Raw genomic sequence first — 27,951 nt, forward strand, 5'->3', positions numbered from 1 at the left:
ACGACCTCATGGGCATGCAATAGTCTTCGGCATAAACTCAAACACTGAACTCACCAGCACGACAACATCAACAAATCCAAAAACCTTTCCAATTCCCCCTTACCTCCTACACAGGTGCCCGCTGAAGTTGCAGCACAGGAACCATGTCACAAAAAAAACGTCAAGCACCATCCTTACCGGGCCTACCAACGTATGACTCCTCCGCCTCTTCCTCCAGTAGCTCAGAGCCAGAACCAGAAGACTACAAACCAAAGGTCAAACAAGAAGCAGAGCCAACCCAAAAGGTAGCCGCAACCCCAAAAGTAGAGCCAGTCCAAAAGACAGAGCCAACCCAAGAAGCAGTCGCAGCGCCAGGAGTCATTGGATACAACTACCCACCGGGCTCACCCACAGAGTCCGACACCGACGAACCCGAACCCGAACTCGATCCAATCTCAGGTGATATAAATTGGGATAGCGACGAAGAACCACACGGAAACGATGGTGAAAACGAAGCAGGACCGCAGACCAGCGGTGTCGTTGCCCCCGACACCATCATTATCGTCGAAGAGCCCGTAGACCGCATATTCAGGACGCCATCCTCGACGGGCACCGTATATTCGTTTAGATCAGAACGGGCTGGAGCAGACGCAGTGGTAGTAGTAGACTCAGCAGCGTCCTCGCCACTAGGTGCAAGAAGTCCCACTCCACCCCCTCCGTCTCCAGGTCCACCTGCGAATAAGCCAAAGGAGAAAGGTATGCCAGCGGGCATTGCTCCTCGACCAGGACACCAACATGCTGAGACGGGCATGGAGGAGGACGCGCCGGATGCTGGGGTAGCCCGCGCAGTAGCCGCAGCAAAGAAACGAAAACGCGAGGAGGAAGAGAAGAATAAGCGCAAGGCCCCGCCGCGGAAGAAAGTACGCGTGGTGTCACCGGAGGATGACGACGACTTATCGGATGCGCCGTCGAATCCCGAACCTCCTTCGCCAGTTGCGGCTGTAGTTGAGAAGGGGAAGAAGGGGAGGAAGACCAACAACAGTAAGAAGGAAAACGCAAAGGCGGGATCAAAGAAAGCCCCTCCTAAAAAACCGACAAAAAAAGCCAAGGAAGGCGGTGAGGGAAAGAAGGGTGAGAATATGCAGAAAGTGAAGTGTAGTGGGGGAACGATAAAGGGCGAGCCGTGTAAGAAAGAGAAGAACATGAAGGAGGGAGATGAGTATAATTGTGGGAAGCACAAGCCTAAGGAGTGAGGTAAGGTAGGTGATCGTAACGACAATCAACGTGTAATTGTACGCAATCTTCAAATGGAAAGCTTTGTTTTCAGGTTTTGGTATTCATACCTGCAGTACAGTACATGCACACATGATCTCCGTTTCCATCTCCATCTTCATCCCCATTCTTGCCCGTTTCCTCTTGAGAAAAGGCAGCATGCCGAAGCACAACCTTGCTTATATCCCATCGCTAAACCCAACCCAAAGCATCCATCCATCCGTAGCAAACCAGACGCTTTTTCGTATCGTGAACGCACTCCCCTATGCTGAAGAGGGGAGATGTAGAGTGCTTGTAGAGACGCCTCCGTAGAAAATGCACAACTACTACCACGCAGTTCTATATGCCAGCCGGAGTGTATGCAGAAATATACAAGAAAGATACACGTTATTAAAAAAAAGTGTGTGTAGAAGATTTGCGTCGACGTGTCGTTCGACCGGGTATCTCGTGGGTGCGTTTACATGATAATCGAAGGAGCTAGATCCTGTTAGCCACTGAAATCCACGTCGTGATGTGAAGGGACACTTACTGTCAACGTTCTGCTTAATAGACTTGTGCGGCAGAACCGAACCACCATTAACGTAAACCTCATCACCAATCGTAACATCATCACCAAGCACAGTCACGTTCTCGAGACGCGCCCACTTGCCCACGGTGCTGTTCCAGCCGACAATCGAGCTCTTGACCCACGCGTGGTCCTTGACACGGCTGTTCTTGAGCAGCACACAGCGCTGGAGACGCACACCGTCGCCGATGACAACATTGGGGCCGATGGTCACGTTGGGACCGATGCGGCAGTTCTTTCCTATCTTGGCCGACTCGTCGATGAGCACGTTGCCGCCGTAGACGTAGGGTTCCGAAGCGGGGGTCAGCAGCTTGGAGTTCTTGCGCGCGAGCGAAGAGAGGTAGAGGCATGTTCCCGAGAGGAAGTCCTTGGGCTGACCGACGTCCATCCAGAAGCCCTCGAGGTCGAAGGAGTGGAGCAGGCCGTCCTTGACAATGGCGGGGAAAGTCTCTTGCTCGATGGATGTAGGGCGGAGCTCGATGCGCTTGAGCACGCTGGTGTTCATGATGTAGATACCCGCGTTGATGCGGTTGCCGACGAACTCGACGGGCTTCTCGACGAAACGGTCGATCTTGGAGGCGTGGCCGGGCTTGTGGACTACGACACCGTATTTGGAGGGCTCTTCGACCTTTGTGACAACGATGGTGCCCTCGTCGCCGTGTTGCTTGTGGAACTCGGCGAGCTGCTTGAAGGGGTAGTCGCAGGTGACGTCGGCGTTGAGGACGAAGAAGGGCGAGTCGTCCTTGCCCAGGACGTTCTCGGCGAGCTTGAGGGGGCCGGCGGTGCCGAGGGGCTCGGTCTCGACGGAGAATGTGATGGTCACGTTGTATTGCTTCTCGTACTGCGCAGCCGGTTATTCGTGTGCTCTGGTTTGCCGTGGGGCGGGTATACTCACTGTCTTGAGCGCCTCGGCCATGATCTCCGGGCGGTAGTTGACGGCGAGGACGACATCTGTGACACCGGCAGCGGCGAGGGCCTCGATCTGATGCTGGATCATGGGCTTGTTCGCGAACTCGACGAGCGGCTTGGGGTAGGTGAGGGTCTGCAATTGGCGTTAGCATGGCCGTTGCTTTTGGCATCGCGGGGCTCTCGAGCGAGGGCTGCGTGGGGAGGAGGGTTTACGAGAGGCCTCAGACGGGTACCGAACCCTCCGACGAGAATGATGGCTGCATTGGCTGTTAGCTACATATAACAGAGTTGTAATTGGCCAGGCGTACCTTTCATATTGGCGGTGTTGTAGTTGTGGAAAGGCGCAGGTACTAGGAACGTGTCGCAGGGAAGAACGGAAGAAAACAGTCAAGTCTTCAACACAGCACAAGCAGACAGTAATTGCCGGGTATAGAAGAAGAAAAGAGTCGCACGGTGGAGTGAAAGCGCAGGGCAAAGAGCAAGGGAGCTTGTTCGTGATGAGGCCAGCTGTAGGTTATATGCGTCGAAGCACCCGCGTCCACAATTAGCGGAGCTAATGCTTTCCCTGGAAATGTTCTAGCTCACACCGGCGCCGGTTCCCCTTTCTTTCACCCACCACATGCGCAACCCCCGAGTCCCGCTACGCCTCTTCAACCCACTCCCTAACCGCTATCGTGATCGTGGCCTGGCCAGATGGGCCCTGTTCCTGATCGCTCGCCCTATCCGCTTCTAATTCGGGGAGTAGCTTCGTGTTGTGACTGCTAATAGGCTGAGTTCGTATTCCATCACGAGGGAACAATCAGCTCGTCTCATTTCTGCTCGTTGGGTACGTGACGCTGGTCACCGCTCTCTTCTCCCTTTTCCAGAGCGAACTGCACCACGTGCCCGTGAAGCTGTGAATTGGGCGGCGTGGTCATCTCAGAATCTTCTGATCACGCCTCGGTCCCCACGTCGGGACCCTGAAAGCTATCCGCGCCCCTGGTACCGCCGACATGTGGCTAGCTGTGGCTGACCGAGGACACTACCAAGCCTTTGACAAACGCCAATGTATCTGTCACGTCGCTGGTGGTGCACCTGATCAATCATCAATGCACGATGTTTTGAATACCTGCAGATCCATGGTACCTCCACTCGGCCCCTCACAGCCACACTCACGATGTTCGCTCCCGCTTCAATCAGCGTTTATGCGACGCGCGTCGTGTGTTGGTGGCGAGATTGCCACGATCATGCGTCCAATGCGCTTACGCAGTCTTGAATACGGGTAGATAAAATAGAACTGCGCTTCTGCCGTTATTTTGTTCTAGTCTCCACGATGTTCTTCGGTTGCCAGCGGGACTCCCTTCGGTCATTGCAAACCATGGACATAGCATGCCGGGACCAGACCGTTTCTTCTCCGCATGCATTGGCTGAACGCTGGTTATGAATCATGTAATATACAAACTCCCCGTCCAAACGCCCAAAACACGTACTATACACAACTTCGTAACCCATCTCACATCCTACAGACTCATGTATTATCTCAACTCCTCTTCCGAAAACTCATCGACCTCAGCGCATCCCCCACACTACTCCCCCGCTTAAACATGCCCGGTCTCCTCCCGGGCCCATCCGTAGGACTCCGCTCAGGCGACAAACGCTGCCCTTGATTCCGCGGACTCCCCGTCTTCGTCGGCGTCTTAACTAGCCCCTCACCAAACACAAACTCTTTGGCGAAAATCCAATTGCCACGTTCATACCTCCACAGATCCAAACCCACGGCGCGACCCTCCTGGTTCCTCTCGCTCAACTCTTGTCGTATCGTCGCAAACGCACTGTCTACTTTCGTCTCTTCGTCGACTTTGTTCATGACGGTCCAGTGGGGGCGGAAGCCACCTGCGTCCTGCTCGCTTAGGAATTCAGACCATTGGGTTTGTAGATCGGCGTGGACGTTCTTCATCTTCGTGTAGCCTGAGTCGACGTTGATGCCTACGCCTTTGCGCATACGGAAGGGCTTCCCGGTCGAGACGTCGAAGGGCTGGATGCTCCCAGAGATCTGTGCGAGCCCTTGTTCTAGCGCTTCCATGTGCGAATGTGGGAGTGCGTGGAAGAGCGTCAGATGCGCGCCTGTGCGGTTGAGGTGCTTAGGGAAGTACTGGTTTCGCATGTCGTCCATGGGCTTGGCTAGGGAATCTGTGAGTTTGAGCGTAAGGACGTAGACTTGTTCGTCTTGGGAAGCGGTGTTCGGTCTATGTTCTTCGCGGGTATGATGCCCTGAGGGTCGACTTTCTTCCACGACGTATGGCTCATTTTGAGCCTGCTTAGGACTGGTCTTGCCTTCCTTTTTGGTTGACCAGCCGCGGAAACTCGTTTTGGCACGGATCCCTGCGCCGGGGCGTTGGGGTTTCTTGGTCTGCTCTTTTTGCTGTGCTTGCGTTGCTTCAAAGGATGCGCGTAGATCTGGGTCTGAACAGGCTCGGGCTTGGATTTGAGGCTGCCGAACCCCGCCGTTGGGTGTGCTGACGGCGGCCGCGTACGTGATTGCCATTGTGCTGAATCGTGGTGATGTTGCTGATGTGATCCCGTTACACGGTGATGATGACAAAGATTGACCCAGCTGCCTAAGGACAGCAATCCTCATCGAAAACGGGAACGTGGCTGGTGTTGTGAGTACTTTCACGAGCTGCCCCTTGAAATGTTGTACGGAACTTCGGAAGATCACATACGTCACTCGACGGCCACTAGCGATGCGCCCGCGCTATGTGGAGATGCCTCGAGCTATCGCGTTTAGGTTTATAGGACGGGAGTACCCCAAACCTCGTGATTTGAGGTGGAGATGCATTGAGTCGTAAGCTTCGAAGTATTGTACCGCAGTTTAATTAAGTATATGTAGCAGGCCAGAGCGTTCAACCGCCGCGATGTATGCGTGCTCGTATTCTGAGACCCACAGTTCTCGCTTCTACAGCGACCAGCTGCCTGCAGTCTATGTGAACTGTCCACGGGTATCAAAGACTCCCAAACTCCACGGCCCAAGACATGGTATCTGAGCAACATAGGTCCCTAGATCAGCGTCTGCTGGTGGTGCGCCATCTTCCAATCGCCTGACACGCCCTCTGAAGCACCTTCCAGCACCCATGCGCTCGAGCAGATGGCCCTGAACGTCTCGCTGTCCCTTGTCGCCTCTACGCGGTAGTAGATCAGCGCGCTGTCCTTGCCCAGTATAACGACTTCATCGTGGCTGAGTTTGTATGACTTCCAGGGCTTGAAGTCGGGGCCTTGAAGCATGTTGTGGACTGTTGGGGACGATACAGAGGTCAGGATGAGGTCGCTCGGGAAGATCATGACGGGATTGCTGGAGAGAAGCGGGACGAGTTCGGCGCCGGAACTGCATAGCGCTGCCCAGGCTTTGTGTTCGAGCGAGCATATCGCAGCGGTCAAGGACGGGTTCGTGAGCGTTGGTGTCGTCATAGTGATTTCGAATGTCGCGATGACTGAGATTGGTGTCGGGTAAAGTATTCGCGGTTCCTAAGTTACTGCGGTGTTGCAATAGTGAGCCGGCCATGATGATGGCGCCACGTTAACGGCAGAGACCTACCCCGCGACGCCATTGTGACATCACATTTCTCGTTGTCGATGCTTGCCTGGGCGGCGTTTTCGATACTTACTGTCGGTATTGTCGTCGAGATGATGCGACGTTATTCGAGATAGTCTCGCAGCTATGCGTTGTCGCATCTCAAAATTGATTTAGTCTACCAGCCAAAAGCGCGCCTTCACAAAGAGGAAGGTCGCGCGCCACGGGACCTACGCGATGGCCGCGCAACAGTCTTGCCTGGTCGAAATCTTCTCTACGCGATTTCAAGCTTGCTAGACGATGCTCGCCACTTGAAAGCCAGGAAGGTGAATCGCTCGGCGGACCCATGCCGGGTATGCGGGGTGCTGCGAGTAAGCGGGTCCGTAATCGCAACGTCGTATCGCGCATCCATACTCTGGTGTCCAATGCCGGCCTCTGCCCACGCGATAGGTGAAGACTCGGGATGCAGAGTTTGATCAAGATCTGGATGGCGAGTGTCATGGAATGTCTTCGGCCGTGGAGGCGCCGGTTGAGGACCGCAGAGGCAAGGGCGCAGCTGCCTTGGTGGCGTCTACGTCACATGTCGGGCGCATGCTGGTCCAGGCTCCAGGCGATAACGGGCGGTGGGCCAGCGGGGAACCTGCGCGGTGTAGCAGTGAAGGGCGGCCGCGACGGTGATGGAGCACAGTGAGGAGGTAATAGACAATGGACTGGGTACCGTCGTGAAGAGACAAGCCGAGTGATGGCAAACAGCGAGGTCAAGTAATGGCCCGTTGCCTGCGGTGTGTGGAAGCAGCCGGAATGTTCCCGTGCGCAGCTGCTGATTGGCGCACGGGCTCTCGCCGCATCATTACTCACTCACTGCCTCAGCCTGCCTGCATATAAACCAGCCTCTCCCCTCTCTTCCTTCTTCTCACACCACTCTCACACTCCTGCAGCCCACTCATAAGCTGTTCTACCCAACCAACACCACATCCACACCGACACACAGCACACCGCAAACATGCAGATCTTCGTAAAGACCCGTAAGTAGTCACCGCCACCGCTATGCCTCTGCGCCTCAGCTGCTAACACTCTCACAGTCACCGGCAAGACCATCACGCTCGAAGTTGAGAGCTCCGACACCATCGACAATGTCAAGAGCAAGATCCAGGACAAGGAGGGCATTCCCCCGGACCAACAGCGCTTGATCTTCGCCGGCAAGCAGCTTGAGGATGGTCGCACCTTGTCCGACTACAACATCCAGAAGGAATCGACCCTGCATCTCGTCCTCCGCCTTCGTGGAGGTATGCAGATCTTCGTCAAGACCCGTAAGTTGCCACGTCGCTGTCCATGACCCAATATCCTTACTAACTCTCTCCAGTCACCGGCAAGACCATCACCCTTGAGGTTGAGTCCTCCGATACCATCGACAACGTCAAGTCGAAGATCCAAGACAAGGAGGGCATCCCTCCGGATCAACAACGCCTCATCTTCGCCGGAAAGCAACTCGAGGATGGCCGCACCCTGTCCGACTACAACATTCAGAAGGAGTCCACCCTGCATCTCGTCCTGCGCCTGCGCGGTGGTATGCAAATCTTCGTCAAGACCCTGACCGGAAAGACCATCACCCTTGAGGTGGAATCCAGCGACACCATCGACAACGTCAAGTCGAAGATTCAGGACAAGGAGGGTATCCCTCCGGATCAGCAGCGTCTTATCTTCGCTGGTAAGCAGTTGGAAGACGGCCGTACTCTCTCCGATTACAACATCCAAAAGGAGTCCACGCTTCACTTGGTGCTTCGTCTCCGTGGTGGTATGCAGATCTTCGTCAAAACTCTTACTGGAAAGACCATCACATTGGAAGTCGAGTCCAGCGATACGATTGACAACGTAAAGTCCAAGATTCAGGACAAGGAGGGTATTCCTCCTGACCAACAGCGTCTTATCTTCGCTGGTAAGCAGTTGGAAGACGGCCGGACGCTCTCAGACTACAACATCCAGAAGGAGTCTACTCTCCACTTGGTGCTTCGTCTGCGTGGTGGACAGTAGGTGGTTGATGATTGACGGTTCACGATGATATCTGGGACAGGGCGTTCATGGGATGATCTACCTGCGGGAGATCTAGTCTTATTCATAGTTTACACGACGGCTGTTAAAGCCTGAACAATGCATTAAGCATGCCTACGGGCGCTGAGAGTTTCTCAATATTTGTCTCCCGTGATTCCCTTGTAGCTTTTTATTTTTGCGACACACATCCACTTGCTATCGCTGCAGCTGTTGCTGTCGTTGTCGCCATCTTGGTACTCAGCAAGACCAACGGCTTCATTGCGACGCCGAGAGCATGCGCTGCTGCCACGACGCTCATGTACCGCGGCTTCTTTCCGTTGACCCCACTTCTGACGCCATACACCAACATTATTTCCGCTAACTCCATGAACTGCAGTGGCACGTCGCACCAAATCCACATCTTCAAAGAGGAGAGAGTACCTTCGGACCCATTTTACAGCTCCTAAAGTCTGATCTGACTAAACCTGCGGTCTTTCCAGCTACTTCCGCCACCATCTCCGCGACAACCACCAATATATAGCTATCGCCCCGCCGTGCAGAACAACAGCTTCAGAGCTACACACTACGAAAGATACACACCTCGAAAACACAAGCGATTGCAACAATGGCAGATCAGAAGATGCAATACGTCAAGTACGAATACCTCCATTGCTGGGCCAAGGACCAGCCACGGCAATAATAACGCTGACTGGTGTACAGCTTGGGCAAGTCCGGCCTCAAGGTATCCAAAGTCATCCTGGGTGCCATGAGCTTCGGTAGTTCCAAGTGGCAGCCGTGGGTCCTGGACGAGGCTGAGAGCTTGCCGCTTCTCGAGCATGCATACAAGAGCGGCATCAACACCTGGGATACGGTAAGCCTACATAATTCTTGGCCTCATACCACTGGGACGCCGACAAACCTGGGAAACTTGCAGAGCTAACACGCGACAGGCTGATATCTACTCCCACGGCCACTCGGAGAAGATCATCGCAAAGGCGTTGAAGCAATACAACATCCCGCGTAACAAAGTCGTCCTCCTCTCCAAATGCTACTTCGGCGTCGTCGAGGAAGACCCCAGTCTGGGCATCGCGAGCGTATCCACCAATGACGGCGAGATGGTCAACCAAGTCGGCCTCAGCCGCAAGCACATCTTCGATGCAGTCGAGAAGAGCATCGAACGCCTCGGCACCTACATCGACGTGCTTCAGATTCATCGGTTGGACCGCGGTACGCCCCGGGAAGAGATCATGAAAGCGCTCAACGACGTGATCGAACGCGGATGGGTTCGTTACATAGGCGCATCTTCAATGGCAGCGTGGGAGTTCCAGACGCTACAGAACATCGCCGACCGCAACGGATGGCACAAATTCATCTCCATGCAGAACTACTACAACCTTATCTACCGCGAGGAGGAGCGCGAGATGATTCCATACTGCCAGGACACCGGTGTCGGCCTCATTCCTTGGTCTCCGATCGCTCGTGGGGCTCTTACCCGGCCTTGGAGTGACCGCACCTCCAAGCGCGCTGAGACGGACAAGTTCCTCGAGATGCTTGTGCACGGCCGCGAAGACGCCATTGACAAGAAGATCATAGAGCGTGTGGAAGAGGTGGCGAAGAAGAACAACGTTAGCATGGCGTGTATAGCGACTGCGTGGACGATTAAGAAGGGAGTTTGCCCCATTATTGGGTTGAGCTCCAAGGAGAGGATCGATGAGACTGTACGCAACAGCAACTTCAACCTCAGTGATGAGGATGCGAAGTATTTGGAGGAGGTTTATGTGCCGAAGGCCAGGCAGGGCTTCTAGACAATGGTGTCTCGATATCGTGGTTTGAGGGAATCGCCATGTAGTCGTCATCAATAGGTCTATCAGCTTGACCCCGTTCAAGGAAGGAAATAACATCTATAAGTCTACAATGCCTTACAGCTTGGTCGACGTTTATTGTTGCATTGATTTAGCCTGCGAAGTACCTGCCCTGTTGTTCCTTTGCACGCGGTAGCTCTTCAGGACGTGAGAGTCTGTTGCATGTCAGAGTATGAGCAGCGATGTCTCAACATCGCCCAATGTCTTGGCCGACATTACTTCTACCCACAACCTGATCGGCAACTTTCACTCACGAGGGCTTAGTATCTTTCATCTACTCAACATCCTCAATCCCAAGTTCTCAGCATCAACAAGAACGAACGTCACTGTTCATCCCCGTCTCCATGTTAATTCTCGACACACCGCCCCTCCAAACCCTCGTCCAACGACGCAAAAAGCAGTTTCAATTCCCCCGTTCAACGACACCAAAAGCAACCCCAATTCCCCCAAAACTTCCCCAACGCCTTTCCATCTTCATCCCCATCGGCATTACAAATCCCATACCTCACTGCCCTCACCTGACCTACTCGCCCTACCTACCACACCGCGTTCGCGCCACTAGTTCACCACTGGTCTCCCACCACACACTTACCAATCATCCCCCACCGCTAACACATCTCGAGACGAGCCCCTCGGAAAACCGTTGAGACCAATGTATGTACATCCGGAGTGCGTACATGATACATTACCTTGCATGCGCCACCACGCCGGTCTGGCGGGCGTCGTTTGTACAACGCATCAATACGTTGCTTTTTTCTCGAGCTGGGCTGTAGGGCTAGCCCCACAGGTGGCGAGGTTTCTAGCTGCTTCTAGCGGGAGGATGGTGTCTGGTAGATGGAAGTTTGGGAAAGTGGGAAATTGGGGTTCGGGGGGTTTGTGGTAGCTGGGTAGGAGGAATTCGGTATGGGCGGGTAGAAAAGGCGCAGGGAAAACTCCCTTCTAGAATCCTCGACGGCACAACTATGTCAAGAAAGAGGTAGCGAGGTGATCAAGCTCAAGATAGTGTACCGAGATCCGTGCATGAAACGTTGAGATGTAGCTAAACCACATCACATCAGTACGGATACTCGTAATCCCAACGTCGAACTTATTCCCGTACGTTCTCACGCTCCCAAGACAACCGGCTACGAAACCCGGTCCCTCAGACACGAAACCGCGTGTACTTGAACCCAGCCAAAAAAATGAGATCACCATGCGTTCCCTTTCCGGTGAATGTGGGAACACGCCTTAACACACTTACACAACGCCACACACACTCTAACCCCGCAGTAAGACAGTAACTAAGCAGAAATCTAGCCCACGGAGGTCTAAACTCTACTTTACACACATAATGATCGCAAGCATACGCCTGTTTCTATACTACCACACGATTACACGCTGTACAAGCAAGAAGACAGGCCTATCCTGTTGACAAACTCTCGCCTAAGCACGCTCATGACCCGTTGTCGCGACGGATCGGCTAGTCAGCGGGCGTGATCGTGATCGACAAGGAAGGGGCCGGGTAGATCATTCCAGAGGGCCAAAATTAACAAACCTGTTCCTCGCTCTTCTCTCAAGCGTTTGAGCGTGAGGCAGAGGACCTCATCCTAACGGATAGTGCGTCTGCGGGTAGTGTCGGAAGCGAGGGGCGGGAAAGGCGGTGTGGTGCAGCAGTCTCTTTTTTCCCGCGAGTGAGACCTAGCCGGAGTTTTGCCGGAGATGTAGTCCGGCGATTTCATGGGCTGCATTGAACGTGAAACACAAGTTGCAGTAGGAAGGAGTGTTCCTGTCGTTCTGGCTGTTTTGGGTAAGTGGGGTGCGAGGGGTTGGCGATGTAATGCAGGCACGGAGATTGGGGGTTGGTTCTGTAAAGTCTTTTGCCGTTGCGGTGTAGAAGTGGCTGGGAAGTCGGTGCGATTGAGTCACACGAACCCTTGCTCAGAAAACTTCACGTACTATACGAGTCACGATGTATGTAGAGCAGTGTAGATGTGAAGGCAATAGTGATAATACCGATATTGATAATTCCCATGTTTTGATTTTGCTATAGCCTAGCAAAATACACCCGATAAAGACAATGATGGATAGATACATACTCTGTTTTCAGTAGTTAAAAAAGAAATCCGCCTCACTCACAGCTTTCGGCACACAGGTGCCGAAAGGGCCGGAGGAGTATGTTCGAAGCCTCAAGGAAAGAAAGAAAGCCTGCTCGCTCGCTATGCCAGTAACACAATCGTCAAGAAGATGAAAAGGTGACTTTGTTCTGCTTGCTAAGAGGTTGATGACATGGTGCTGGACATCAACAACACAGGAGTGTTGGAGTGCGACACCATACCAGGGACCCCTCCAACAATGTTGCAAAGAACAACTAAAAAGGAAACAGGAAAAAAATAAACAGTTCAAAGAACACACAGGACCAGCGGTCCGCGGCTCTGCCTCGCTTGCTCGTGTTGTAAAATCAAGTAGTCGTGATCGTTGTCGTAGATCATACGTGCAGCCGTCTCCGTTCAGAAGGTCAATAAAAGTCGTATGAATTCATTTGTTGTGGTGAAAGAATATTGGTTTCCGGTGTCGCCGGGTAGTGAGCGTGATGTAGTTGGGAAGTTTAGGATAAGCCGTAATCGTTGATCGTTTCCACGATCGCGGGCTGACTTGGCATCCATAGGACACCGGGGAATCGCAGGAAATGCAGGACAGGTCGTTCATCATTTTAGGTCGGGTCGTCAGCCGTTATGCGTGCAAACATCGGACACATAAGTCGTGGGTCGTTCTATGTATATGGGTTGTGCCGTGAAAGCAGGCTGCTGAGAGGGTTGTCGGTGGATGAGTCGCGCGTAAACAATTGGTCGTGAAGAGTATGTGCAGCCTGGTGATTATATTATGGTAGGGCTTAGTTGGCCCTGATGACAAGCTTCGAGAGGAACTTGTTCGACAATGAGTCGAAGTCGGTACGGTCGAACTTGCAGTCACTTCTTGAACGGAGGTACGTTTCTGTAATGTTCGTTAGTTGGTGTAGAGAGTAGCAAGGACGTCAGACTTACCATATTTGGTGACGTGCGCGCGGACCTCGGTCATGGCATCGCAGACCGCGGGGTTGGAGGCGAGGAGGTGGTGGTGTTTCCTTGAATCCCACTCGGTGAAGGAAGGAAGCTTCTGGGAGATGGCCGAGAAGAGACCAACAATGACACCAACAGGTGTACCCTCCATCTCACCGCAGAACTTGTTGACGGCACCGACGTCGGGGACGCGGTAGTTGCAGTCGAACTGGATCAACTCCCAGACAGCAAGGAGGATAGCAGCGAGCATGAAGATGGTGGGCCAGTTCTTCAACTTGTCGCCACTGTAGACCGACTGGTAGAGCGAAGAGAGCTCCTCAAGAACATCCTTCTGCAGCTCACGCCACATGTCGGCAAGAGCACACTTGACCTGGAAGTTGATCATGACAGGTGCGATGGTCTTGCCAGAGAACTTGGACTGTTGGTCCTCGACCTTACCAGGCGTGTTGTCTTCGTCGCCGAGACCCTCGATCATGGTGACGTGGAGAGTCAGGTTGTAAGCAAGGACAAGCTTGAGCGCCTTGCGGATGACGGGAAGCTTCTCGCGAGTGTAGAAGCGGTAGGCAGTCTTCAACAACTCGGTGACAAAGTAGGTGCCCTCAAAGTACTCATCAACAAACTGCTCGAAACCACCGTCGATGTGGCGGTCAAGGTAGTCAGAGAGCATCGCGCGGGAGATGCCCTCCATACCGGCGGACAGCTTGGCTGTGTTGATCTCGAAGTGGAGACCGTTGAGGGTCTCGTGCCAGTCAACGCCGAAGCACTTCTCATCACGGACGTAGACGTCGCGGGCCATGATGGGGAGGTAGTGGCCGTAGCCGTGGGTAACGTAGATCAGACGCTCCGATGTCGAGAAGCCCTTGATGTTGCCGATAGAGAAACCAAGGCTGACGTGACGCTCGTAGTCGGCCTTCCAGTCCTTCATGAAGTAGGCAATATCCTTGATGTCGATACGCGTGCACGGGACCTGCCAGAGACGCGCGTGGGATGGCTGGCAACCAGCGCACGGGTCGCCCTTGTCACAGGTCTTCTTGAGGAACTTACACCTCAGGCATGCACGAAGCTTGCGGATCTCGTGAGCCTGCTGTCGCTGATCAGGCCTGAGAGGTCCCCTTCTCCTGCCGACGCGCTTCTCGCCTGTGGCGTCCTTCTTGGTGGTGTGGGCGGGTGTCTTCTTGACGATGGTCTTGGCAGGCTTCGATCCTGTCGCGGTCGCGGTAGCGGGTGATTTCCTGCGACGAGCCGGCGGTGAGCTGACGGCTGACGAGGTTGGCGACGCAGTATTTGACGAGGACTGTTTTATGACGATGGGCTCGACGCGTGCCATGGGCGGGCTGACGGACTGGGTAGGCGAGATGTAGCTGGCGAAGTCGTGATCGCTCATCGGCAGCCCGTGAGTGTGGTTACAGCTGTCAGAGTGGGAGTGGGAGTGGGAGTGGCTATGCGAGTGCACAAGCTCCAAGTTGTTCTCTGATTGAGGAGAATGCATGGGGAACTGTATCTCCTCGAAACTGCTGAAGGAGTGTGCTGACGGTGGCACGTCGGAGTGGTTCGAGTTTGACGAATTCGAGCCGGTGCGGATGTGGAGTGACTGGGCTGGGTTGAAGATGATGGCAGAGCTATCCGAGTAGTCGTAAGAGTTGCGGTGACCGTGGCCGAGGCCGACGTCGACCCAGCCGTTGTCGCTGCTGGAGAGCGAACGGATCTCCATCCAGTTCTCACCAGGTGAGCCAGTGCCAACGCTGGGATTTGAGTGAGCGGTGTATTCGGCGGGCGCGCTGCCGAGGTGAGTGAACTCTTGCTGGAAATCGTTCATCGTTTGCATCGTAAAGGGCGCAGTAGTCAGGGTGGGTAGCCCGTCCATGCTGGTTGTGGTCATGAAGTTCATGGGCGCCATGGACATGGAGTTCATCATGTGCGGGTTGATGCCGAACTCGACAGGCGACGTCTGCAGAGGCCCTCCGTATGTGCTGAATTCCGTGCCCATTCCCATTGAGCCCTGTCCATAGCTATCCTGCCCAAAGCCATCCGTGTTGATGTTCATCCAAGTGGCCAACATGGGGTTCATCGGTTGCATGGCCGCGGGAAAGCCGAGACCCATGTGGAGAGGTGCCATGCTCGTCGTGCTCGGGTGCGAGTTGTGCGCGGTAGACGCGGCCGCGTTGTTAATGCGGCGCTGCTGGTGTGGGTGCTGATGCTGGTGATGCGAGTGCTGCTGCTGCTGCTGCTGCTGGCTGGCATCGTGGTGCTGCTGTTGTTGTGTCATACTGCCGGGTGAGATTGGCAGCGGCCACGTCTGGGAGAAGTTGTAGGTTTGTCTGTTCGGGTCGAAGGAAGGGTCAAAGGCACCGTCCACGCCGTAAATGGCCCCGTCAAAGTCGATGTGTTGGTTCTCCATGTTTGCACGGAGAGTGAAAATGGGGTTCGAGTGTTCTCAGCCTCTTCGAGCTGATAGTAAGCGGTGAAGGTAAGCGGGCGGGCGATGGGCCGACCAGAGTGTAGGAGGATGATGCCAAGACGCGTACACCGCTTTTTGTATGCAAGTCCCAGCCCCACACACCAATGGCTCGTCTAGTCCTACACTTGGTTAGGATAGCGCCAGAAGCGCTGCAGCGGACCGCGCGATTCGCAATCGAGGTCAAAGAAAACCCTGACCAGCGCCGACGTGCACGAGGGTTCCCAGACGGGCGCGTTGGGTGGTGTGCGGGTAGCGAGAGGGTGCTCAACTATCGTGGAGAGGCGCCTCTAGTGAGCAGATCGTTGAGCGACGACAGAACCGAATTGTGTTCGCCCGCCGAGACGCTCCACAGGTGTCCTTAGCCAGCTCCGCCTCTCGGTCTGGCTGTCGTCTGGCTAACTGAACCCACGCAAGCTGACGCCTCACCCTGCAGCAGCCAGTGAGACGGCGATGCAGGCCAGTGTGTCGCAATATCGCTCTTCTCTCGGATCAGCTGTCGCCTATCGAGCACAATGACCCCTCCTGCGATAGTGCCGATAAGCGTTAGACTCGGGGTCCGGTAGGTAGCATCAGGGTGTGGAGGGGAGCGTTGGGGATGCCGCAACAAGCAAAGACAGCCTATACTCGACGCCGTGGGCTATATCCACCCCTCATGCCCGTGCTGGATCGTCCACCTTCACCTCTCGAACGAGCTGTTCAACATGCAGCCAGGCGAACCGGCCTGCGCTACTGGCGCCCGTCGGTGGATCTAAGAATATAGACTGCGACAAATGGTTGACAAAGTCGCGGATACTACCATGGACCAGGGCTGTCCGTATTTGCCTCACTGGCATGGCCCGGCCTGCGACTCTATAACGGCACTTCGCCGTCGACGTCCAGACTCACCGACACGTCCGAGGATGCCTCGCAACTTGTCCCGCCGTCATCATACATTCCAGAGTCCTCGGCCATCCGCAGCATGAGCGCCATACCTGCCTCCACGCGCGGTGCCCACTCGCCGGCGGTTCCTCGCGTTGGCAAGCGCTCATCGTTACCCTGGCATGCCGAGCGCCTTCTGCGTAACATCGCTTCCGATCGTACTACTGAGCGCCGTGTCTTGCATCCGGATTCTCGTCCATGGCAGCCGTTTCAAGTATTGTGCATCCTGTCATGCCCTGCCCGCATATCGCCGTTTGAGCAGCGACAGCTTGACAGGATAGCGCCCCTGGTCTTACTGGTGGGCGTATTACATTGGTATCACTCTTGCTGTGGCATGCCGAGATTCGTCATAGTGCTCGTGACCATCTCTGCCATCTGTTTCGTTTTACTTTCGTTTGAAGTATACTGTAGTTGAATGCTTCCCAAGTCTTAGAGATGCCTCCACGTTTTCGGCAAGATCTGCGTGGTTCTGCAGTGTCGCACCCACAATTTAACAGGTCAGTAGCCACGCAAGCCACCATCATCCGAAGTCATGGGGAGTGGATAGCGTTGTGCTACTGTACGGCCTTGCTGACGTTTCTTTGTCCAACATTCTCAGGGCGTACCATAGGCGAGGCGGCCGCATGTTGGGTCTCCGTATGACGCGAGCAACGTTGTCTTCCTATTGACTGGGTTTGACTTGCGACTTGCGCAGAGTACGAAAGGGAAAGGCGACAGGTTGGGGAACATCCCCGCACTCGATAAGAGAGTGACCGGTTGATCTCTTTAGCTTTGACAGTTGAGGAGATTGGATGAGGCATTTGGGTACTTTGTGGGATGCATTCTTCCCCGTCTCGTGAGTATGGAGTAGCACTAGAGGTGGTGACGGGTGTAAGACCACGCAAGTAGCGCCATGCAGTAGAAACAAATGGAATGAGAGCAGGGGTTTGAGGGAATTGTAGTGAGCACAAGAAGAAGTGGCGATGTAATAACAGAAAAGCAGCGATTGCGACAAAGTTTTGCTCCGTTTGTGACGTGAAGGAAGTCGCGGTGTGCTGGAGCGCTCTTTCCGTACACGCGGCAGCCAGAGTTTGGTTCACTCGATAAGAGAACGTCACGGTCTGTCGGCCATTACAACACCATTCAAGCTTTCATTCGACAAAACTTTGCTGACCAGGTCATGCAAAGTTCTCACCCTGTGTAAGGGGCAGTAATTGCGCATCTGAACCATAGTCCAGGAAATCCAGTGATGTCAGCTCAGCATGAGCCCAGGGCCAAACGACTGGCCTGCATCGACACAGCGCGAACGGTCTTATCCAAGCCTAGTTCATTTGTTGTAGATACGTTTGTGCTGCCTGTCACTGAACCATGTCCCACTGGTATCACTGACTGCGCTGTGTAGCGATCTTTGCTTGGGTTACATTGTTGCTTTGGCCAAGACGGATATCTACATATAGCCAGATGCATACCAAGAGCTTGCGATCAAGATATCATCCTGAACGCGGACTAGTTGACTAAAGTTCAGGCGTGCACTGTGATGCGACATGTTTCCCGTTTGAGGAAGTCAAAACCATAGCGAATGGAACTCTGGGGATACATATATATATCGATATGATTCATTCCATCCTTCTCAGCTGTATGTGTTCACCACTTGGCCAGCTTACTAGCTTTGCAGATGCCGAAACTTGTTGCGTATAAACGATGTGGCGGCAATATACATACCGAACCCTGAACTGCAGCGAGACGAAACTCTACAACTCAGGCTATTGTTGATGCAATGACGCCTACTCAAGAGCCGTAGATGGCGGAGTACGGGAAGTTGGATATGTGGATCCGCAGCCGGCCTTCGGCTCCACGCGCATCTCCCGTACCTCGTGTAACCCGCAGAGAGAGTGAAGCAGTATATCTGAGACTCTCGTGGGGCATGTCAATTGTCACTTCCATTCTGGCGAGATAGAAGGCGCGACCTAGTCAAGTGTTGTGATTGCCAGATTCACCTTCAACACCACTCAATCATCACGAACGAGCAAACTTCACAACACTCTAGAAGACCTCAACCATGGCACACATCGGCGCGCTGCCCAAGATCCACCGCTACATCACGGCCCATGATGATAAAGGCAAAGCCGTGTTCAGCAAAGCCTTCAACGAGGAGAGCAAGATGAAAGCCAACGACGACGGCATCGCCTTCGCCCTCAGCTTCACCACCAAAGGCTTCCCCGTCGAAATGAACGACGACCAAGATCTCGATGTATACGGCAATTATCTCAAGGACGCCCCAGGCCTCGTCGTCTCTGGTGGCACGGTTCTCCGTCACGTCGACATCCCCCCGGACACAGCGTGCACGATGCACCGGACTGTGAGCTTGGACTACGGCTGCGTGCTCGAGGGCGAGGTCGAATGTCTACTAGACAGCGGCGAGAAGCGGTTGATGAAGCGGGGTGACGTTGCGATCCAGCGTGGAACGATGCATCAGTGGATCAACCACAGCAAGACCGACTGGACGCGCATGCTGTTTGTTCTGCAGGAATCGAAGCCACTGAAGCTTGCGGGCGAGGCGGTCGGCGAGGAACTTGCTGGGATGGCTGGAGTGCGTTCTTCGGATTGAGTTGTGTCTCGATGGAGAACAAGATGGGATGGTTCCCTATCGATAGCAGTTGTCGCCAAGCCAGCTAGCACTCAATCTGATCACTCCCCACGTGCTCCACTCTTTCTTTCCTGTACCTGAGTAGCATTTGCAACAACAAAGAGCAGTCATTAACTCACGTAATGTTGGCCACATTATGCGAGCGCGTACCGTGATACCCATACCATATCTGGACGTTGCACCTGCACTCGAACAATACTAAGCAACCCTTGCTAAAAGTCATCATACGCGCCAGCCACTCACGGATGCCCAGTCGTGTACCGCTCAATATTGAGACGCCACGACGTGCAGGTAAAAAGGATGGCTCTGCCACTGCGTCCCTCAGCTCCTGCCTCCCGCTTAGAGGAGATTATTCCCGGATCAGAACGGATTGAAGAGCTTTCAGACGAGGAGCTGGACAGCGATTACGAAGATATGGGAACCGCTACCATGGAAGAGCAAGCGAACATTGCTTACCTGGAGAGTATAAGAATACCAATCAGGGACTCACTTGTGACGGACACATCGGAAGCGGATGAAGAAACGTCCAAGGCCATATTACCTTTCTTGGAAGGCAACCCCAACAATTTCCCACTCAACGCTTCTGGCATACCGAGCTTGCAGCGACGGAAGCACGCCTACTTCTTAGAAGGACAACTTGATGACTGGCCGGCACGCGCTGCCGCACTGGATGCTGCGCGACCATGGATCATCTACTGGTCTCTGCAAGGCCTGACCGCATTGGGGTCTGACATATCCGACTACAACAGAACGTAGGTCTTTCCAATTCGAAAATCCCTTTGCACAAGAATTCCAATACATGACTTCAGCCGTACCTGTTCTGATAGCACATAGAACACCACACACCGCCTCCCTGGCCCAACATCCGGACGGAGGATTTGGAGGTGGCTATGGACAATACGCTCATCTTGCCTGTACATACGCTTCAGTGCTATCACTCGCCACGGTCGGCGGAAAGGAATCATATGAGACGATCAACCGCAAAACACTATGGCACTTCTTGGGTCGGATGAAGCAAGCAGACGGAGGCTTTACCATGTGCGCAGGCGGCGAAGAAGACATTCGCGGTGCCTATTGCGCCCTAGTCGTACTATCCCTCCTCAACCTCCCTCTCGAGCTACCACCCGATGCACCAGTACGAAAACAAGGCTTCACTACCTTCACAGACGGTCTAGGAGCGTGGATCTCAAAATGCCAATCCTGGGATGGCGGCATCTCCGCAGCTCCAGGCAACGAAGCTCACGGAGCCTACGCATTCTGTGGACTAGGCAGTCTCGCCATCCTCGGCCCACCAAAAGAGACACTTCACAAGTACCTAGACGTCAACATGCTGATCTACTGGCTATCGTCGCGCCAATGCACACCAGAAGGTGGATACAATGGCCGCACAAACAAGCTCGTCGACGGCTGCTATTCCCACTGGATCGGCGGCTGTTGGTCTATTGCCGAAGCTGCGACCACGACAGGGCTATGGAACCGCGGCGCACTTGGTCGTTACATCTTAGCCGCATGTCAAGAGAACAAGGGTGGACTGAGGGACAAGCCTGGGAAAGGCGCAGATGCATATCACACCTGCTACAATCTGGCTGGGCTGAGTGCGGTACAGCACAAATATGCCTATGATGAGAATGTAAACAAGACTCTTGGTACGGGTACTTTTGGTGCACCTTTCCATTGGAAGATGGAGGGTCGTTATGATGGCGAGGATAAGGTCTGGGATGAGGGCGATGCGGTGAGGGCGGTGCATCCTGTGTTCGTTATTCCCTTCATGTCGGTGTATGAGACAAGGAAGTACTTTGAGGAGAAGGAGGGCTTTTGAGCATGTCGGCCCAAATAACTATGATAACTTTCAGATGCTATAGTACCAAAACCGAAACCGAAACCTCTGTAAAAGCAGACCATGACCATGACCGCCGTGATAACCCTGTATCATCCAAACGCCTCTATCACACCTGCAAGCTTGACTTTAGTGTCCATTCACCTTTCTCATACCCACCTCCTCCAAGATCTTCAACTGTCCCGCTCCAATATCATAAATAAGCCCATGAAGCGACAGCCCACGCTCCACAACCGCTCTCTTAATAGCCGGATGCTGTTTGAGCACCTCAATCGACTGCTGCACGTTAAGCTCAGCAACGCGCGCCGCCCTCGCATCATCGTTGGGAAGGCCCTCCAACTCGACTTTGTGTTTACGACGGAGTCTGTTGGTGTTGTTAGTACGGTAGCTTTCCAAGTCCAGGATACTGATCCTGCGAACACGCGTTCGCCCCACCAGATCCTCTCCCCACATGCTCTCAGAGAGCAAGGTAATTGACGAAAAGTGGACTCACTCTCGAACAGGCCCCAGCCACTTATTCAAAACACCCCCCAAATCGTCATCTCCCAAAGCCGCATTCGCCCCTCCACATTTGGTGTGACCGCAGACAACTACTTTATTGACTTTCAAATGCACGACCGCATATTCTACTACACTCGCCGCGGATAGATCATCTGGATGCACTGTATTCGCTATATTGCGGTGCACAAAGATCTCGCCGGGTTTGCAGTGGCATACGGTTGTCTCTGGGATGCGACTGTCTGCGCAGCCGATCCAGAGAATGTCGGGAGCTTGACCTTGGGCGAGGAGTGTGAAGGCGTTGGGGTCGAGGGCTGTGGTATCGGTGCGGTAGGTTGCGTTGCCGGTGAGGAGGTGCGCGAGGGGTTCTGCGTTGGGATGGTTAGTCAAGTGGTGTGATATGTGCAGGATCGGATCCTTGTGCGGAGCATCTGGGGTGATGCGACCGGGATGTGGATCTGTCAGGGGATGTATAAAGTCTATGGTAGCCCCCAGGACTGCCACGTCTTTCAATATTTTCTACGCATTCGTCTTTTGCGCGGCATAGCCCAGGGCTTGCAGCCTAATCGAAGGAAGAGTACGTACCGATGTAAGTCGCCATCTTTGAGTCGGATAAGCGGCTGGTAAGTCTATACCTATATCTCTGTATGCCCAGCACCAAGTGTATGACAAGCCTTGGCTGGATAACCCACAGCAAGGTTATATACCAAGTATGTAAGAGAAGGGACTTGAATAAGGGATGTGAACCAAGGTAGGCTTCAATGACCGCAGCCGTCGCATACCCTCTTCTCCGGCTGACTGAAGTGGCACACGAGCGCCGCGTGCGCAAACGCTCTCACAATATGCGCCACTGTTTCTCTACACCCCTCTCTTTCGTTATCTAGCTGGCCTATCATTGCGGTCATTGTAACCATCGAAGCCATGCAAACGCGCTGTAATGGGCGCGGAGAAGGTGTGGAGAAGGGAGGCGGTATCTGGGTAGCGAACCGTACATTCCACCCACCTTTACCTAGACTCGACCAGAAACCTTCGCGGGACCATGTGCGCCAACCAATAGAAGCCAACCTGCCTCAAGACAAAGACTGTACCGATCAGAATTTGTGCAACTGCCGCTACACCACCCAACCTGCCGAGAAAACGCCTCTATGCTGTGAAGCACTTTGAAGTAGATTCAGCCGGCTTGGTTGTACTCAGCACTATTGATCCTTCACTAGAATCTTATCCGCATCGTATCTTGAAGCTACTGTCGGTTCCTCGGCGCTTCGCCTAAGCTTGTTGGTCGTGTGTGAGAGCCCCGATTAGTTAAGAGGTGTCTTAGATCTCAGTCTGGAGGGCAGGAAAGCATGACTGTGGGATGGGCAGGCAGCGGCGGCTTTAGCGTCAGCGTGTCACACGAATTCCCGAGGTCAAAACCATACCCCCAAAGAACGCGCAATCGCCATGTACGGTACTGACGGATGATAAGCGTGTCAAAGGAATTATGATAACGTGAACTCACTTGCTTGAAGTAATAAGTAACAAACTTGCCGACACCCGACTCATCAGTCGAAGCGGTATCATAAAACTACCCAGATATCTAAGCGTACACTCCCCTGAGCACAAATGTAGTAAACTCCAAACAATACCGTATCGCTCATACAGAAGAAAGCGGAAACAGCCTTTTGCAACCTCACCAACGCCACGCAGCAAGGGCTTTACAAACACATACTACGACATCTAACCACCACCTTCAGCGATGGCCTTGAGTAGACCGCCGACATAGTTCCGGAGAGTAAGATTATGGCTCGCTGTGAAGGCGATCTGGTCCCGCAGCGGAGCAAAGATGCGGGGGACCCATCCAGCGTTCTTGGCTTCTTCTTCCTCCTTCTCTTCGTTCTCTCGTCTTTGTTCCGCTGCTGCGTCGCTGAGACGTGGCTTCTTGCCGCCGGCTGTGGCTCGTCTGGCGGCTTCGGGGCTTCCTTCACTGGCGCTAAATGTCCGCTTGTGGGCTGGGGAGGATGGCGAGGTAATGTCGGTGACAGTGGTTGGCGGCGGAATCTTGTTGAGCTGCCGAGCAAGGTTGCGAAGGACGAGGACAGAGGACAGGGGAAGGCCGGCGGCATCGTTCGTATCGTCGGTTGCCGTGTTGTAGTAGCGGAAGTTGGGTGCCGATTGCGCTCCTGCTGCATCATCTCGACCGCCATATCTGCTTGCGGAGCTGGTCGATGAACTTTGGTGTCGCCCACCCATACCCAAGCTACCCAACCCGACCGGTTGTCCAAATTGGGGCTGGAAGTTCTCATGCCGTGCTTGTGCGGAAGAAGTCAAGGGCCGTGACTCTGAAGGCGTGCGGTTGTGTTTCGCGTGGATGGCCTGCTTGATACTCGTATCAGGCAAATGCGTCTTGACATGCTGTCCAGCCTCGAACGCGGATTCCGTGCCGTCAGGCGAGAATCGAGTGCAGCCGCCCCAGTGACAGTAGTATTTCGTCGCTTCTGGGGTGTCGCCGTTCTCGATATTGACAATGTCCTTAATGTCTAGCTTTGGCTCAAGCAGCCACTGTCCGGTTTCCTGATCGCGAGGAACTTGGAGATGGACACTGACAACGTGTTCCCACATGGAGCGCGCTCCGGAAGCGAACTCTCCGCACTCGATATTGGCTGTCGAATGTTTGGAGTCGGCATGGCCGTTCAGGAGGCTCGGTGGATGCCAGCAGCAGCGCATGTACGGCCTCTTGGTGCTTGGGTCGACTGGTACGGATCGTGGCCGTATGCCTCTTATGGTATACTTTGGCTGCCCACCCACGGTCAACACCTGAGCGGAGGCGCCACCGAACGTCGTCGATACATTCGTGATGAAGTCCTTAGCTGGCATCAGCGCCTTGAAAGAAGCCGGATTATTCGTCATGTGTTCTGAGAAGGCTGCGTTGTAGGCCGACCAGAGCTGGATCTGAGTAATCTCGCCAGTAGCGTCCTCTTCGAAACACGTCTTGAGCCATTGCGAGCTACGCTCTGGCTCATCAAGCGTCACGAGATGGTCTATGATTGCAGACGAGAGCTTAGGCGCATTCTCTGGGGGTGCAGAGGTCTTTGCTGTCTTGGCGGCACTCCTTCGTTCTTCGTATGCAATTGCACCGTACTGTAGCAAGCGTACCAGTTGCTTTGCTACTCCCTCAATGTCAACTTCGTGTACAAGCGTCTCAACGTTGTCGGGGAAACCAGTGAAGAGATAGAGGAAGTCCAGGCATGCTATGCGCAGATCTTCATCTTCTACTAGCAGCCAGTCGCAGATTGACTTGAGGGTCTTGACTGGCACGTCAGAGAGCTTGTTTGTAGCCTCCAGGTTCATCGCTATTCGGGCGAGTGCTCTCAACGATGTGATAATGCGGCCACGGTCGTCGGAATCCACTTGGGCGAGCAAAGAGCGATACAGCGGGCTTTGCGAGTCCAATATCCAGTACTTTGTCAGCTGCTCGGCGATCTCTAGGGCGTAATGCTGTAGCTCCACGATGGTGGAGTGGCGGGGCAAGTTGAGTGCGATAACGATCATGTCTTGTATGGATGGCACAGAGGCCGCGAAGATGGCATTCTCTTTCAGCATGACCATGTTGCGAATGATGAGCGCAGCCTCGTTGATCATGGTGAGGGCCTTTGCGGATTGCTCGGGTAGGAGATTGTCGTGCATGTCGAGTGGGCGGAGATATTTGATGCGCTGCAACAGGTCGCGGGTGCCGGTCAGTCCGTTCAGGGTTTGCGGCTGAGTAAAGTCCTCCTCGACATATGAAATGTCCCAGTTCACATCGAAGAACAATGTGGAGACGTCAATGACCTTGGCGATGAGTGCATCTGCGAGTCCCGGGAACTGATCGAATCGGTACTTGTCTCCTCGCTCGTGCGAGATCTTGACCAGGTGGTGCAGCGCGTATGCCTCCTCCTCAGGCTCCTTTGACCGCAACGCGTTCAAAGCGCGAATGTATATGCTGGGCCCTGAGAAGCCAGTACCGGGCAGCATCATGCCCTTGAGCGGCACCGGCCTGTTCTTCTTGTTGAGGATGTACTTCTTGCGCGACTGTATGTAGGTATCGAGGGAGTTGGACGGGGTAACGACGGGCTTCATGGTGGCTGGTACGGCGGTCCGTGGCTCGTAGTTCGCGATCGTCATGGCTGCTCCGCTGGTGCCGTAGCCGTTGGCTTGCGCCGAAGTCAGATGGCCTGTCGATTGGCGCGTCTGTCGGGTTGAAGACTCGGGCTGGAAGAGCACTCGCTGCGGCGGCGCATGGCGGAGGGATCTGGTCGACCGCCCAAGGCTACCGGGCTCGTCCACGTCCATCTTGTCGTCTTTGGGTGTCTTCTCGACGTCGTCTTCGGAGTCGGAGTCCTCCTCTCCCCTTAATCGTTCAGCCTCTCTATTACTGGTGGGGAAGAAGTTGTCGACAGTCCGGTTGAGCAGGTCTCCACCCTTTGCAGATACGTTCTCGAGGATTTCGGGCGGTGGGGGTTCGCGCTTGTGAACGGTGGATATTTCGTAGGCGCTAGAGCAGGCGTCAGCAGTGGTAGGCGCAAAGTTGTCTTTCACGATTCACGTACGCAAGGTTCTTGTAGTAGGCGGTCTTCACCAAAAAGGCCTGGGTTGTGATGCTGGGGCTCTTGGGCAGGAACTCAGTCGCGATTTTGCGCCACGCAAGCTTGTTGTTTTTGGTATCTGAAACCCTATCGTACCCTCCCTCTTCATTAACGCGTTTGTAGAGTCGCAACAGGTCAATGTGCCGGCTCCCGACCTTGGGTTCGCGATCTAGGACAGTGCTACACGTCGGGTCAATATGCGCTCATTGCGGCGAGACAAAGAACAAAACCCACCCGCGCTTTTCGTGGTATTCGGCCAAGGTATTCAGGAAGTCTTCATGTTCTTGGGTGCGCTCGACAGATTGTTCCTCTGGTTTGTTTGGGGCCATGGTGCGGCTGTCGCATTTACTCGGGACTGCTCGGGCACGGGGCGCGACGCATGCGTGGATTCAGCTGTGTGCCAGGCGCAATGGTGGATCTGCTCGTGAATGCGCGGCGCGCGTCGTTCGCGATGATGGATGGGCGAACACCAGAACTCCAGACTGCACCAGGTCCCTCGCGTTGATTCGCACGGACCACATCATGTGACTGGGTGGCCGGTCGCGACTTCCTTCGACCATCTCTCACGTTCCGCAGTACCTGCGTGCGCAAATGTTTCCATTACGACATATCTCATCGCACAAGTGCCATCAGACGGCAGCTGATTGATCTCGACTAACAAACAGCATTGCTAACAATCATGCTATCCCTTCCGCTCCAGACTCTGTCAACAGCGCAAGACACCGACGCGAGCGAGCAGAGGTTCAACTGGCAGAAAGAGACCAATGACCTTACATTGATCATCGACAGCTACGGTGCGCGCGGTGGTCTTCAGCTCATGAAATTGTGTCAAGGCTCGCAGGTTCGGGTACGATGCATGCATGACTGATTACCCACCCACTCAGACTGGAAATCCGCTTCAAATGATGTGCTAGCTAACCGTTGGATGACAGCAAACCATCGAAATCGAGAGACTGATCAACGAAGGCAATCACATCACGCGTCTGAGTGAAGAGCGCGGAGTGCAGGTGCAGCCCGACCACCTCCACATATCCGCCATTGTGCGCTGCCCTTTGCTCGCTATCAAATGGCAAGTGGCCAACGACAAGATCAGGCGCATACAGATGAGATTCAAGTCGGACAACGACTTTGACACCGCGTTCAGCCACCTCCTTCATCTCGGTCTCTACATGGGCGGCCAAAAGGCAGTCCCGCCTCAGCCAAGGTCTACGGCTCAGCCACCGTCTCCGGCGCGAGGAGGATCGTCTTCCCGGCCAAGGTTAACTGCTGTTGCATACCCTCAGCTACCTAATATGAGCCCTGCCATAGGTGGACCATCATGTCCTCCTTCACGACTGGCGGAGATCTCTGGTCGACCGTCCACTAGCTATGACTTCTCTGCTTCCTTGAATCATGAACTACCCACAGCATCATACACCCGTCCAGTCTCTGCCACCACAGGCTATAATAGAGAAGCGGGCGGTGTGCCGGCACCATTCTCCGGTCCTCTTGCTCCTCCAGTATTGTTCACTCGTCCTACCTCAGCAACCTCGGATATCTTAGGACGCTCGCATGTTGACTCTTCATATACATCAGATCAGCACATGTCGGACCTTCAAGAATCTCATCGTATGTCTACGGAGCGACCGGATACTGCTATGCTGTTCAACCGCTCTGGTGGTGCGAGTCGTCCCGGTACTGCGGATCGCCCTGGTAGCACTGAGATACTACCACCGAGACGCGAGCTTCCTTTCCCACGCCTATCTTCGCCGCGCTCCTCTGGCAGCGACAGCGTACGGCCCTCTACTGGCACAATGGGGCCTCCTCCTCTACCAGC

General features: G+C 54.2%; 9 protein-coding genes across 9 annotated transcripts; 4 read left to right on the plus strand and 5 right to left on the minus strand.

Moving 5' to 3' along the window:
- Positions 1–143: 143 nt before the first annotated feature.
- On the plus strand, positions 144–1,232 carry J4E88_003874 (uncharacterized protein; the record flags this gene model as incomplete). Its single annotated transcript, XM_049397522.1, has 1 exon — positions 144–1,232. The coding sequence occupies one exon, from the start codon at positions 144–146 to the stop codon at positions 1,230–1,232; it is 1,089 nt and encodes a 362-aa protein (XP_049256910.1).
- A 476-nt stretch (positions 1,233–1,708) lies between these two features.
- MPG1 (mannose-1-phosphate guanyltransferase) lies at positions 1,709–3,040 on the minus strand (the record flags this gene model as incomplete). Its single annotated transcript, XM_049397523.1, has 5 exons — positions 1,709–1,728; positions 1,781–2,657; positions 2,712–2,858; positions 2,939–2,982; positions 3,034–3,040. The coding sequence occupies 5 exons, from the start codon at positions 3,038–3,040 to the stop codon at positions 1,709–1,711; spliced, it is 1,095 nt and encodes a 364-aa protein (XP_049256911.1).
- Positions 3,041–4,244: 1,204 nt separating this feature from the next.
- J4E88_003876 (uncharacterized protein) lies at positions 4,245–5,249 on the minus strand (the record flags this gene model as incomplete). The annotated part of the gene is made up of 1 exon (XM_049397524.1): positions 4,245–5,249. One exon carries the CDS (start codon positions 5,247–5,249, stop codon positions 4,245–4,247), a length of 1,005 nt encoding a protein of 334 aa, XP_049256912.1.
- A 512-nt stretch (positions 5,250–5,761) lies between these two features.
- Positions 5,762–6,263, minus strand: J4E88_003877 (uncharacterized protein; the record flags this gene model as incomplete). Its single annotated transcript, XM_049397525.1, has 2 exons — positions 5,762–6,105; positions 6,236–6,263. 2 exons carry the CDS (start codon positions 6,261–6,263, stop codon positions 5,762–5,764), a joined length of 372 nt encoding a protein of 123 aa, XP_049256913.1.
- Positions 6,264–8,925: 2,662 nt separating this feature from the next.
- Positions 8,926–10,105, plus strand: J4E88_003878 (uncharacterized protein; the record flags this gene model as incomplete). The annotated part of the gene is made up of 3 exons (XM_049397526.1): positions 8,926–8,954; positions 9,021–9,171; positions 9,251–10,105. 3 exons carry the CDS (start codon positions 8,926–8,928, stop codon positions 10,103–10,105), a joined length of 1,035 nt encoding a protein of 344 aa, XP_049256914.1.
- A 2,926-nt stretch (positions 10,106–13,031) lies between these two features.
- On the minus strand, positions 13,032–15,595 carry J4E88_003879 (uncharacterized protein; the record flags this gene model as incomplete). Its single annotated transcript, XM_049397527.1, has 2 exons — positions 13,032–13,132; positions 13,183–15,595. The coding sequence occupies 2 exons, from the start codon at positions 15,593–15,595 to the stop codon at positions 13,032–13,034; spliced, it is 2,514 nt and encodes an 837-aa protein (XP_049256915.1).
- Positions 15,596–18,611: 3,016 nt separating this feature from the next.
- Positions 18,612–19,160, plus strand: J4E88_003880 (uncharacterized protein; the record flags this gene model as incomplete). The annotated part of the gene is made up of 1 exon (XM_049397528.1): positions 18,612–19,160. One exon carries the CDS (start codon positions 18,612–18,614, stop codon positions 19,158–19,160), a length of 549 nt encoding a protein of 182 aa, XP_049256916.1.
- A 339-nt stretch (positions 19,161–19,499) lies between these two features.
- J4E88_003881 (uncharacterized protein) lies at positions 19,500–21,018 on the plus strand (the record flags this gene model as incomplete). Its single annotated transcript, XM_049397529.1, has 2 exons — positions 19,500–19,951; positions 20,034–21,018. 2 exons carry the CDS (start codon positions 19,500–19,502, stop codon positions 21,016–21,018), a joined length of 1,437 nt encoding a protein of 478 aa, XP_049256917.1.
- A 2,232-nt stretch (positions 21,019–23,250) lies between these two features.
- J4E88_003882 (uncharacterized protein) lies at positions 23,251–26,464 on the minus strand (the record flags this gene model as incomplete). The annotated part of the gene is made up of 3 exons (XM_049397530.1): positions 23,251–26,044; positions 26,100–26,315; positions 26,370–26,464. 3 exons carry the CDS (start codon positions 26,462–26,464, stop codon positions 23,251–23,253), a joined length of 3,105 nt encoding a protein of 1,034 aa, XP_049256918.1.
- Between the last annotated feature and the right edge of the window lie 1,487 nt (positions 26,465–27,951).

This window comes from Alternaria novae-zelandiae (genome assembly GCF_023758075.1).
Source record: "Alternaria novae-zelandiae strain BMP 2774 chromosome Unknown scaffold_6, whole genome shotgun sequence".
NCBI classification, from domain to species: domain Eukaryota; kingdom Fungi; phylum Ascomycota; class Dothideomycetes; order Pleosporales; family Pleosporaceae; genus Alternaria; species Alternaria novae-zelandiae.